This window comes from Prionailurus bengalensis, chromosome A1 (assembly GCF_016509475.1).
Source record: "Prionailurus bengalensis isolate Pbe53 chromosome A1, Fcat_Pben_1.1_paternal_pri, whole genome shotgun sequence".
Taxonomy (NCBI): Eukaryota; Metazoa; Chordata; class Mammalia; order Carnivora; family Felidae; genus Prionailurus; species Prionailurus bengalensis.
This window is the reverse complement of record NC_057343.1, coordinates 106,013,572-106,026,038: the sequence shown is the minus strand read 5'-3', so window position 1 is coordinate 106,026,038 and position 12,467 is coordinate 106,013,572. Positions and strand designations below refer to the sequence as shown.

General features: G+C 41.0%; 1 protein-coding gene across 1 annotated transcript in view; it reads right to left on the bottom strand.

Annotated features, from left to right (window-relative positions):
- Nucleotides 1–769: 769 nt before the first annotated feature.
- CCDC192 (coiled-coil domain containing 192) overlaps nucleotides 770–12,467 on the bottom strand; it is a 213,119-nt gene continuing 201,421 nt past the window's right edge. The window contains exon 7 of the mRNA XM_043586830.1: nucleotides 770–1,097. Coding sequence (XP_043442765.1) covers nucleotides 811–1,097 — 287 coding nt within the window. The 3' untranslated portion in view covers nucleotides 770–810. The remainder of the gene's footprint in view (nucleotides 1,098–12,467) is intronic.

Sequence of the window (12,467 nt, the reverse complement as noted above, 5' to 3'; positions counted from 1 at the left end):
TATGGTTTGATTTCTTGTAGCCCGTTAATTATAGGGTAGCTTTCCTTTGCCCATCCTCTATTTTTCCTGACATGATTTTGTTCTGTCCACACCTCCTTGTTATGATAATAACAGAACAGTATATTTTGCTTTGGTCTTAGTTTTGATCCAACAGGAAAAATCAGTGTTGTCTCTTTTCCCAAGGAGATGTCCCAGGACAATTTTCCCAAAGGACCACTGATTCATCCATTCTTTATTTATTTTTATTGCTTTGATTTTATGTCATTTCTACTCTTGCTAAATGTTAATAAATTACATGCCATGAAGAAATATATTCTAGAGGACATGAAAAAACAGACCTCATGGCTGTTTACTCTCTTGGCAATGATTCCACTCTTCGTTACCCTAACATTCCCCAGTTTCCCAGTTGCAAGCTTGCCTTCCATGACAGTTTTCTGTTCACGATGAGCCACTTACAGATACAGGATTGGTGGTACCTTGCAGTGTGACAAACCTCTGGTAAGAAAATGATAACTATGTTCTTTAGCCATCTGTCTACTTGTGTGTTTTTCTCTCTCTCCTACAGTTATCTGGGATGTCTAAAAATGTAGTATTCCACAACTATGTGGGTTACCTGACTGCTAATGTCTGAAGGGGAAACATTCAGGCATTGGTTCTGAAAAGTTCCCTTTGTTTTCCAATAGGCACATTATAGGATACATTCAAACCCATCATCTTGAAGTTGAGTTCGACAATGACGAGACTAGCTGGGTTCTGGACTTCACACACGTGACCCTTAATAAGCATTTATTATTTTCTTATTGGGAATCCTTACATATCCTCAGGAGAGACCACAGGGGTGACATTATTGTTAAAGAAAATTGGGGCTTCTTGTAAACATTCTGGAGACTCCTCAACTTCTTGGAAAGGATGGGATCCCCGCTCAGCTTCCAGCTGCTGAATCTTCCTTTCCTTCTCCTCTAAAACTTCTTCCAGCTGGGTGATCTTTTCAGTCTGAAGGGAAACCTGCATCGACAACTCCATAATCAGGTTAATTTTTTGATCACCTTCTTCCACAGGCGGGAGACCGCCACAGGACTCTTCCCGAGGGTTGTCTTCTAAAGCAAACAAGAAAAACAAAATCTGAGTAGTTTTAATTGGATTTCCCAGAACTCAAAGACAGGGAAGATGGAAAAGCTTTATTTCTCACGTTCTTAAAAGGGAACACAGATGTTGCGTCATCTGGTCAGATAGACCAAGAATGGAATCCGGGTCCGGTGAGGGAAAAGATTCTGGGTGCTCATGAAAAAAGAACTTGGAAACCTCTAGAGAGGGAGGAGAATCAGTCTTTGCCAACTCTTTTTTGTACACATTTAACTTTTAATTAACCATGGGAATGAAGCGTCCTTGAAAATCAAATCTGTAAACAACAGCATTCCAAGTTTCATGGTATCCTTTTGCCTAAGAATCTCACAAGAGTGACAATCAAGAAGAAATGGCCTTTAAATTGAATTTTAACTCAAATAGGAAAAAAAAAGTTGTCATTGCCCCTTCTGGGGGAAGTGATGAAAAAAGACATGTTACTTAACACAAGTCAGCTTTAAAGTTGGCAGAGGTATAATTTGAGGGGATCCAGGAAAATTTTTAGCCTAATATCTTCCATAGAGATTCATTCTCTCTCTCTCTCTCTTCTCTCTCTCTCTTTTTCTTTCTTTCTCTTTGTCTTTAGGTCTGAAGGGTTTATAGCATTTCTTTCATAAAATCTCAAATATCCCCTGTATATAAAAGTTTATGCTTTATAATTTCTGACCCTTCAGATAAGGATAAAAGCCTGAATAAGGAAAGAGAGAGGCTTCAACAAAGAGATAAAATATTAGTGGCTGAAAGCAGGGAATCCTTAAAAAAAATTCTGGTAGACCATCACAAAATTTACCTGCTCAAAGAAGCAGGTAAATCCTATTAGACTTAAGCAAGACCACCCTCCTTACCACTCTCACCCAGAGAGTGAGATTTCCACCATAAAATCATTTCTCTGAGTTATATAGAGGGAAGACATGAACTATAAAAGGGATGTCAACGACTTGGGTATCACTGTAGGAATACTCGAACTAATGGTGTATGAATTAATGGTATTGACAGTTAATCAGTATAATTAAAGGTTCAGCATTTACTCAGTCCTCAGTGTAAACCAACCCCACAGCTGCACCCAAAGGCAACATAACTGCCAGTCCAGGATACAAATGCCTGCTACTATTGTATACCTATACACCTGCTAAAGATAGGGCACCTGTGCTGTGATTTTCCATGTAGGTGGGGAATCACCCCCTTCTCAGCAAATAAAACTAATTTGCAGGGGGTTTTTTTTGTAATTTTCCCAAATGATCATGAGACAAAAGCTTGAGCATGTAATTACACAGTGGACAGGATAGTTTTGGCCTCACAAAAGTGATAAGAGGAAAGATGAGATGTTTTCTGCTCTTAGAAATTGTTATTAGCAATATACTACATTTCAAGATTCCATGGAGATGTTTTTGTTCTGAATATTTGAACTTTTACCATAATATTGACGGAGATGGTAGTTGATGTGCCTTTCTCTAAAAACAATGAAAAACATCTCCATGTCTCAAAGGAGCATTTAGTTTGTTGCCTCTGCAATAGGCTTGTGCTTTTAGGCCCAGGAGAGTTAGTCCATTTGGCAGGAGGCCTTCATTATCTGCCGTTACACCAGGGCCTCACCTTTCGTTTCATCTGACCAGAGCTATGCTGTCCGATACAGTAGTCACTAGCCACATGTGGCATTAAGCAATTAAATGTGGCTATATGAAATGAGATGTACTGGAAGTATAAAATACACATTTGAAGGGATCCTGGGTGGCTCAGTCAGTTAAACATCTGACTTTGGCTCAGGTTATGACCTCATGACTCATAGGTCAAGCCCCACATTGGGCTCTGTGCTGACGGCTTGGAGCCTGGATCCTGATTCAGATTCTGTGTCTCCCTCTCTCTCTCTGCCATCCCCTCTCACACTCTGTCTCTCTCTCTCTCACAAACAAAATAAACATGACAAAAAATAAAATGCACATTTGATTTTGAAGACTTAATTTGAAAGAAATGTGAAATATCCCATTATATTTTAAAAATTGGCTATATATTAAAGCAATAATATTTTGGGGATATATTGTGTTAAATAAATTTTATCTTATTTTTCAGAGAGAGAAAGAGCACAAGTGGGGGAGAGGAACTGAGAGACGGGGGAAAGAGAGGGAGAGAGAGAGAGAGAGAGAGAGAGAGAGAGAGAATGAGAGAATGAGAATGAGAATGAGAATGAATCTTAAGTATGTGAAGCCTGATGTGGAGCTCAATCCCATGACCCTGGGATCATGACCTCACCTGAAATCAAGAGTCACATGTTTAACTGACAGAGCTATGCAGGTGCCCTAATAAAATATATTTTAAAACAATATTCACTCATTTATTTTTACTTTTTAAAAAATGTGACTACTAGAGAATTTAAAATACCAGTATCAAATGTGGCAGGCATTTGTGGCTCTCATATTTCTGTTGATTAGTGTTGGGCTAGAGTTTCTTTTGGAGGAACACTTTCTAAAACCCACATAGATGGGTTCCTCATAGATGGTCCTGTTTAACATGTACAGTTGTTATTTGGGAGTGAGGGCTGTTGAGGCTTTCAACCATTAGCATACAGATCATTTCTCTGTTACCATTGAAGGTGGATGCATGGAAATCTGGGCTGGGAGAATACATTCTTAGGGGTTGAGGTGAGTTCCTACAGAACAGGAAAGAAAAGACAGGAAGCGGAAGTAATAGACAGTGAGAAGACAGGAAGGAAAGGAACAGTGAGCAGTATAGGGAAGGCTGGGCATTGGTGAGGCTCAGGGATGGAGAAGGTAATCAGGAGCCTCCCTCCCTGATATATGTGCCTGTCCCCTTTCTCTTTGACCTCTTCTTCATTCATTTCTTGCTCTAGTTGTTCCTCTGTTTTCCAGAAGAGTTATTTTCCACCAATTTGCATAATAAAGAAAGGAGTTTAGTGCCATTACAAAAGGCAAACTGGTCAAAAGTGCCTGTCTTGTTTTGTTTTGTTTTGTTTTTTAATAATGCAATATAGGTGGAATAATGTGTTCATCTAATTTCAGTGATAAAGGGGTAAAAATGCAACAGGATGCCATTACATAGGCCATCACTGTTACTAAGTCTATATCCTCTGTCTCTGCCCTCCCAGGAGAGAATAGTGTAGACAGAAGGTAGAAAGAGAAGCAGGGTGTCTTGGTCAGCCTAGGCTGCCATAACACAGAACCACACCATTAACTTGGTGGCTTAAATGACAGAGATTTATTTTCTCACAGTTCTGGAGGCTGATGGTTTGAGATCAGGGTGCCAGCATTGTTGGGTTCTGGTGAGAACTCTGCCTGGTTTACAAAGAGCCACCTTCCCACTGTGTTCTCACTTGGTACTGAGAGAGACCATAAGCACTCTGATGTTTTCTTTTAAAGGCACTAATCTCATGACCCCACCCTGATGACCTCATTGAAACCTATTTACTCCCAAAGGCACCATATCTCCAAATCCTATTACATTGAGGTTAGGGCTTCGACATATGAATTTTGTTGGGGATACAATTCATACTGTAGCACAGAGAAAAGACAACCGAAAAAAGAGAGAGAACCTGAGGGCTTTGATTCCCTCTGTATTGTTTTCATGCATTACGTGAAAATGCTGATAAGGAGATAAGCCAAAGTACATATATACACCAGCTCCTTTAGATTCCACATTTAAGTGATATCATGTAGTATTTGCCTTTCTCTATCTGACATATTTTACCAAGAATAATGTACATAAGAGCTGAACTCATAGAAAAAAAGTTGAGTGGGGGTTACTAACAGGATGGGGAGTGGAGGAAATGGAGAGGTGTTGGTTAAAGTGTGCAAATTTCTAGTTAGAAGCTTCTGAGTATCTATTGTGTTGTGTAATGATTATAATTAATAATACAGTATGGCATACTTGAAAGCTGCTGGGAGAATAGATCTCAAATATTCACTCCACACAATGGAAATGGTAATTATGTGATGGGTTGGTGTCCTTAGCTAACACTATGGTGGCAGTCATTTTGCAAAATACACATGTATCCAGTGAACACATGGTACATTTTAAACTACACAATGTTCTATGTCAATTATATCTCAATAAAACTGGGATGGGGGGGCGCCTGGGTGGCGCAGTCAGTTGAGCGTCCAACTTCAGCCAGGTCACGATCTCGCGGTCCGTGAGTTCGAGCCCCGAGTCGGGCTCTGGGCTGATGGCTCAGAGCCTGGAGCCTGTTTCCGACTCTGTGTCTCCCTCTCTCTCTGCCCCTCCCCCGTTCATGCTCTGTCTCTCTCTCTCTGTCCCAGAAATAAATAAACGTTGGAAAAAAAAAACTGGGATGGGGGGTAAGTATATATACCAAGAAGGGAATTTCTCATACAGCTGTATTTTACCATTCAGTATTTTATCATTTAATGACCTCTTCACACATAGAATAAAAATATTTTTGTTCCATTTTAAACACATTACAAATCACAAAAGTGTTTAAAACCTCTTCAGTAAAGTGGGGGTCTCCAGGAGTCTCACATCCTATTTGTAGTGGAAATAGCCCAAGACCACCAGTGATTTGTCCAGAGTCCACCACTAACCTTTGCATGATCTGACCTGCTCTGTTCTCCTGCAGTCCAGGCTCCCTTATCTGAAAGCTCCCCACAGCTCTACACGTCCCCACATCTCGAACACTGGTGGTCTTTCCAAGATTTTCACTAGCAGATCAGATAGTCTTGCCAAGGTTGGGTCTGCCTGAAGCATGGAAGGTTCTGTCACCTGACCAGATAATCGAAGGTTTATCCCCATACCCAAGGGTTCCATGAGACAGAGAGCAAAGATAAATTCTTCTGCCAAAGGGAGGGAACAAACCTGATTAGCCACAGTCAGGGTATGAAATCATAATTGCTATAGTTGTAGAGGTTTTTACCAGCACATGCCATTTTTCATGATTTCCCGTTTTTCTGCTTCAACTTAAAGTAAGTATGAATAAGGATGATGGCTTAGGGTCATGGCAAAGAGGAGGCCAGAGAAAAGATGGTGACAGTTGTGCGTGCTTAAAAAGGTTCAGAAAGAAGACCGACAACAGGAGCATTCTTCTTTCCAGAGCTGGGGCAGACTGTGCTCACTATTTTTTCTTTTTTTCTTAAAATTTGATATAAATCCAAGCTAGTTAAGATAGAGTGGAGTAATGGTTTCAGGAGTAGAATTTACTGATTCATCACTTACGTGTGACACCCAGTGCTCATCCCAACAAGTGCCCTCCTTCATGCCCATCACCCATTTAGCCCATCCCCCCACCTACCTCCCCTCCAGCAACGCTCAGTTTGTTCTCTGTACTTAAGAGTCTGTAATGGTTTGCCTCCCTCTGTGTTATCTTATTTTTCCATTCTTTCCCCTGTGTGGATCTGTTTTGTTTCTTAAATTCCACATATATATGTTCACTTTTCCACGTAGCCTTGAAAAGACAAAAGGCCCAGAAGAAAATGTGACATTTGCCTTTGGCTATTTCCAACTTCTCCTTTTTAATACCCTTAAAATTTTCATGTTCTTAGCAAAGTGCCACATGACAAGTTATGTCAAAAATACTAATAACTAGGGGCGCCTGGTTGGCTCAGTCAGTTAAGCATCTGACTTTGGCTCAGGTCATGATCTCACTGTTCATGGGTTCGAGCCTCACATCAGGATCTGTGCTGACATGACAGCTCGGAGCCTGGAGCCTGCTTGGGATTCTGGGTTTCCCTCTCACTCTCTGCCCTTCCCCCGCTCACACTCTGTCTCTTTGCTCTCAAAAATAAATAAACATTAAAAAAATTTTTTTAAATGCTAATAACTAAGTAGATAACAGCAGAGGTATTAATTCTGTAGTTTGGGTAGCTTAGAAACTTAGACTTCTCTTAGAATGTGTATTTTGGGTCCATCCGATCTCACCTGTATAGGAATTATATCTGCAGTATCCCTAATGTATGCTTTTCTAAGGGAGTGGCTCTCAGGCATTGGGGTCCCTCAAGCTCTTTGTAGGTCAGCTGCCACTTGTAATCAATGAGCAAAATTTGCATTTTACCTTCAGTGCAGCTGCACGTTGGTAGAGAAATATCTGGTGGGTAGAAAGCTGTAATGGACAGACTGGAGAAGAACAGGATACAGCTCATTAATTAGAGAAAGGACATGGGGTGTAACGCTAGGATGGAAGACCTCCATCATGTGAAAACGTGGCTTCGTGCGTCTGGGAAGTTAATAGTCTCATGTCAACAGTGATAAATTATTGAAGGTTGACCCAGTGAATGTCTGGGAGGCTGTTTTTAGATTTTCTAAATACTTGTATCTAAAAAGGGATGTTCGCCTTTCGATCCCTTTGCTAATGCCACCACCCAAAAGCATTCAATGAACACAGAAATGCTAAGAACCACTGATCTAGTTTCTTTTTTCTTTTTCTTTTCTTTATTTATTTTGAGACAGAGAAAGAGAGTGAGAGAGAATCCCAAGCGGGCTCGGTGCTGTTAGCACAGAGTCTGATGTAGGGTTCTATCTCACAAACCATGAGACCATTACCTAATCCAAAATCAGGAGTCAGGGGCGCCTGGGTGGCGCAGTCGGTTAAGCGTCCGACTTCAGCCAGGTCACGATCTCGCGGTCCGTGAGTTCGAGCCCCGCGTCGGGCTCTGGGCTGATGGCTCAGAGCCTGGAGCCTGTTTCCGATTCTGTGTCTCCCTCTCTCTCTGCCCCTCCCCCGTTCATGCTCTGTCTCTCTCTGTCCCAAAAGTAAATAAACGTTGAAAAAAAAAATTAAAAAAAAAAAAACAAACCAAAATCAGGAGTCAGACGCTCAACTGACTGAACCACCTAGGCACCCCTGATCTGGTTTCTGCTTCACATGCCTCGAACAATGGGAAGCACACTTCTCCCTGGTCGGATACCCATGGTCATTTTAAACATTAATTCACCTGTAATTAGTCTCTGGGACCCTGCACATAGAGAATGAGTCAGATGTGTTGTTGACTCCTGTAATCACCATTCCATGGCTGGGTAGGGGAGAGGCGGCTAGGAGTTAGGCCCAAAAGGACATTCAGGATTTAGGCTAAACAAACATCTCCGCTGGATACTACCACGTGAACGTTTACTTTTCTCTCTGCTTTTCAAGCTAATGACCAAAGCTGCCAAGTATTTACTCAATAAGAGAGACTCTTCCCAGTGAGGTGATTAAATACCTTATTTCATCAGAGCCACCCAGGATTACTGTTTGGCCTAAAAGACTATGTCAGCTTCCTCCTCTGTACAAATGCCCATCACTCTGACTCACCTTCATGTGGTTTTGGAAGCTGTATATATTTCTCAGTAACCACACGGGAGTCCAGTTTCATCTATTGCCATACTTGGACTTGCAAACTGGCTCATCCTTGTAAATATATTTCTATCATTACTTGAATAATAAACAAAACTTCAACCATAACCTTCATAGTTTTCTGTCCTTCTGTAGATGTTCACAGTTATCATCTGAGAATAGTAAGTCTCTAAAATAAAGGATTCCCGCCACCTTTTTTTTTTTTTTTTGCATTCTTATAGGACATGTTTTTATGTCTTAAAAATCAGATTAGTCTTGGGGCACCTGGGTGGCCCAGTCAGTTAAGCATCCAACTCTTGATTTCAGGTCATGATCCCAGGGTCCTGGGAACAAGCCCTGCATCAGAGTGAAGACTGCTTGGGATTCTAGCTCTCTCCCTCTGTCCCTCTCCCCTGCTTGCATGCTTTCTCTCTCTCTCTAAAATAAATAAAAAATAAATCAGGTTAGTCTTACTACTTGAAGTTTCCTCTCTTCAGTGTTTTTATTTATACATGAGATCATGATCTGAGCCTAAATCAAGAGTCAGATGCTTAACCAACTGAGCCACCCAGGCACCCCTGCCCATCTTAGTGTTTACTGAAATGGTTAATTCTCTCTTGCCCAGCACCATGTACTACAGTTTAAGTATTGCAATAGCTTTATGTCTGGTCAGACTGCCTCTGCTACTTGCCCTTTCAATTTGGTTTCTTCTCTGCTCAGAGAGGTCTCATTGAAATACAAGTTGGGTCTTAATAGTCTTTCGTCTAAAATCTTCCAATGATTTTTCATCTCATATAGACTCAAAACCCACCTGCTTATACACTATATAATCTGGTCCTCTTTTGCCTCACTGACACATCTGTCCTTCCTTTCATCGTTCCTAGCAGACCAGGCATGTTTCTACCCAGGGCCTTTATATTTGCTATTTCCTCAGTCTGGATAATTGTACCTTTGATGCATACATGACTAGCTTCCTCAATTCCTTCCAGTCTCTCTTCTCCAAAGTCAACTTCACCCAATAAAGCCAAATTCAAACCCAGCCCCCACTACTGGACAAGTCAAATCCCTGTTCCCTGCTTTGTTTTTTTCTGACATGCTAGATCTGTTTCATTTTTATCTTCTTGGTCATATCTCCCTACCTCACGAGAACAAGAGCTCCATGAAGGCAGAATTCTTTGACTGCTTTGTTTACTACTGTAATTTCTGTACCTAAAGCAGTGCCTGGCACATGTGTTAGGTCATTTGTTAAGTGAATAAATGAATGAAAGTTAAGTGTATATATGATATAAAACCATTGTAGGAATGGCCAGTCCAAATGTTTCCACTGGTGCATCACTAGGATGCTTCCTAGATTTCCTCCCCAGGTACCTATTTTCTTCACACAAAGCTTTTCACAACTGCATTTTCCCCAGATAATAAACTTTTGTCATTGGACAACATTGCACTTAACATCTATGAATTTAAGTTTTTGTTTAAATAGAAAGTTGGAAAAGTTAGAATAGATCTCTTCCAGATCTGACTTAGCTTCTATGAGCTATAAAAATGGTTCTCCATGCTGGCACCTAGGGACTTGCATCAATACAGAGAAGCCAAAGTCTCACTGCTGAAATTCTGCTTGAGCAAATCTAGGAGGGTGTCTGGGAATCTGTGGCTTTACAGGGCGCCCTAGGTGATTCTGATGATCGGCCAGGTTTTGACAGTTGAATTTCTGCTGACCTGTAATAGGCATGGCAAACTAAATTTTTGGCTAAATCCTAAAAGGTAAGTCGGAAATCTCCCAGGCATGCCTCTTCTTGACAAGGTTGCAGTACACACAACAGAAGAGCAATCACATCTTTTATACTCTCACTGCCTCTCCCTTGTTACCTGACAAGGCTCTGCCTGTGAATGTTACCAGCTGACAGGCTGTATCCGTGGTCCTCCCCTCCCTCCCCCCACAATTTGCTTAAATCTCAGCAACATCTTGCCAGTTCTCACTCAGCTGAGTCATCTCCAGAATCCAGAGAAAATGATGAATGTTTGGAAGTTTGTTTGTATTTGTTTTTGCTTTTGTTTCTGTTTCTCAGTGGATAGATGGATGTATTTCTTCAAAAATTGACCTGGAAAGGCAAAGTCTCTCTTAGGAGATTTCTCTGCTTGAGAGATCTTCCCTTGGGGGCAAGTAAAGTGAGTCACAAACTTTCATAAGAGTTTAACATTTGCAACCACCACAGAGGGGGGCAAGCGAAATCCCCTTCTCTAGATCTGAATCCAGGATTTTCTTCCTGGAACTTGATGGAGTCAATTGATAATGCCCAAGAAGACTTAGAGAGAGAGAGATGAAGGTACTAGCTTGGGAGGTGGGAGGAACTTGTTGGCGTGGAAAAGCAAGTGAGGACATCTCAAAGATGATGCCACAAAATGAACATAGGCTGCTACGTGATGGGAGATGGGGGAAACACCCAGTGGCCAGATGTTGGATGGTAGGCATAGTGCCGCTCTGTGTCTCACTTTCCGTCTATACCACTAGGGTAAATTGTTATATCCGGGTAAAGGTAGGACAATGTAGGACAACTTAGTCCATTGCTGCCTTTCAGGGCAGGTTGCCTTCCCACCCTCTTCAGGGTCTCAGATCATACCAGATTATTCTACAAGAAGGAGTTCTTCAACACGATTGGGGAAACAACAGAAACACTGTTAGCATCACAATGCATGTGAGTTATGCCAACAGGTAGTCAATCTAAGTAGAAGGAAGGTTTTTTTTGGAACCTCTTTTACCTTTTCCTACAAGTAGGATCTGAAGTTCCCTCCTATAAATCTGCCTCCTTTGAAGAGGATAGTGGGTTAAGCACAATGACCGGCAGCCTGGCTAGAGGCCCAAAAGTGAAAATGGATCCTGGTAGGAGAAAAGGAAATTCATAGGAGGGAGATATGTAGGAGAGTATGAGAAAAGAAGAAAAAGAAGAGATAATATTTGAAGGACTATTTCTGTGCTTATCTGCAGGATAATCAGTATGGGCTCGAAGTTAATTGGAGGAATCAGTGTAAAGATGATTATATATCATTTGGACTACATTGTTGCACTAGGGTCTAACAGTGAGACTCTTCCCTACTTTTCTTCTTGATGCACAGAGGTTATATGAGGCTAATTCTATAGAATGAAGAATGCCAATTTAGTAGTTTAAGTTGATTTTCAAATAGTTCTTTGTTATAGTTTCTGGTATTGCATGGTTTTGGAAATTATATGGTGACATAGTAAGGATAGTATTGGCAGTATTATTCTTGGAAAATGACAATAAAAATTGGTGATTTTTTATGGAGAAAGATAGGATAAATAATTCTTCATTTCTGCAGATCAGGATTTTGCTTGCATAAACTATGCAGAAGAATGGGTTTTGTGGACAGGAGGTGCAAGTCATTTTGATAGAGTTGACAGTGCCATTAAATGTCCCTCACAAAAGGACACTTGGATACAGTAATTTTTCTGTAAAATTTTGAGTAACATGGCAGCTAGACCTCATAACATAATGCCTTCTTCTCTTCCTTAAGTTTTATTGTGGCCCTCATTTTCTTCCTTTTTATTAGCCCTGGAATGATCATAATTGCATCACTGAATTTTACCAGCCTCCTAGGTCTAGACTCAGCCCTTGTTGGATGAAGGTAAGAAATGTATGCTTAAAAGGTAATAAATTGCAAAAAAATACTATAGTGACAAAGACTCTATTGACCAAACTTTGTTTAGGTTCTTCTGATCCCTTTTCTCTATTATTCCTCATCCTTAAACCTTGTCTTCAAGAGCCGGTGGCAGAGAGAATTCTGCTAAATCACTTTATCGAGAATCCCCACCCTTTGTGTCTGATCATCCTCCATATCTGATCAAATTCCTCATCCTTCACCACAGCCCAGGTGACATCCCGTTGCCTTGGCCTGCCTTCCCTCACATTCATTTCCTCTCAACACCATGCCACCCCTCTGCTATAAATCCCAACTTGTGCTTGTCATATTCAGCATCCTCTCTCCTCCTATTGTGTTATTCTCAACACTAATTTCAGTCTTCCTTATTTTTTTTAACAAATGTCAGGATAGTTTTTTTTTC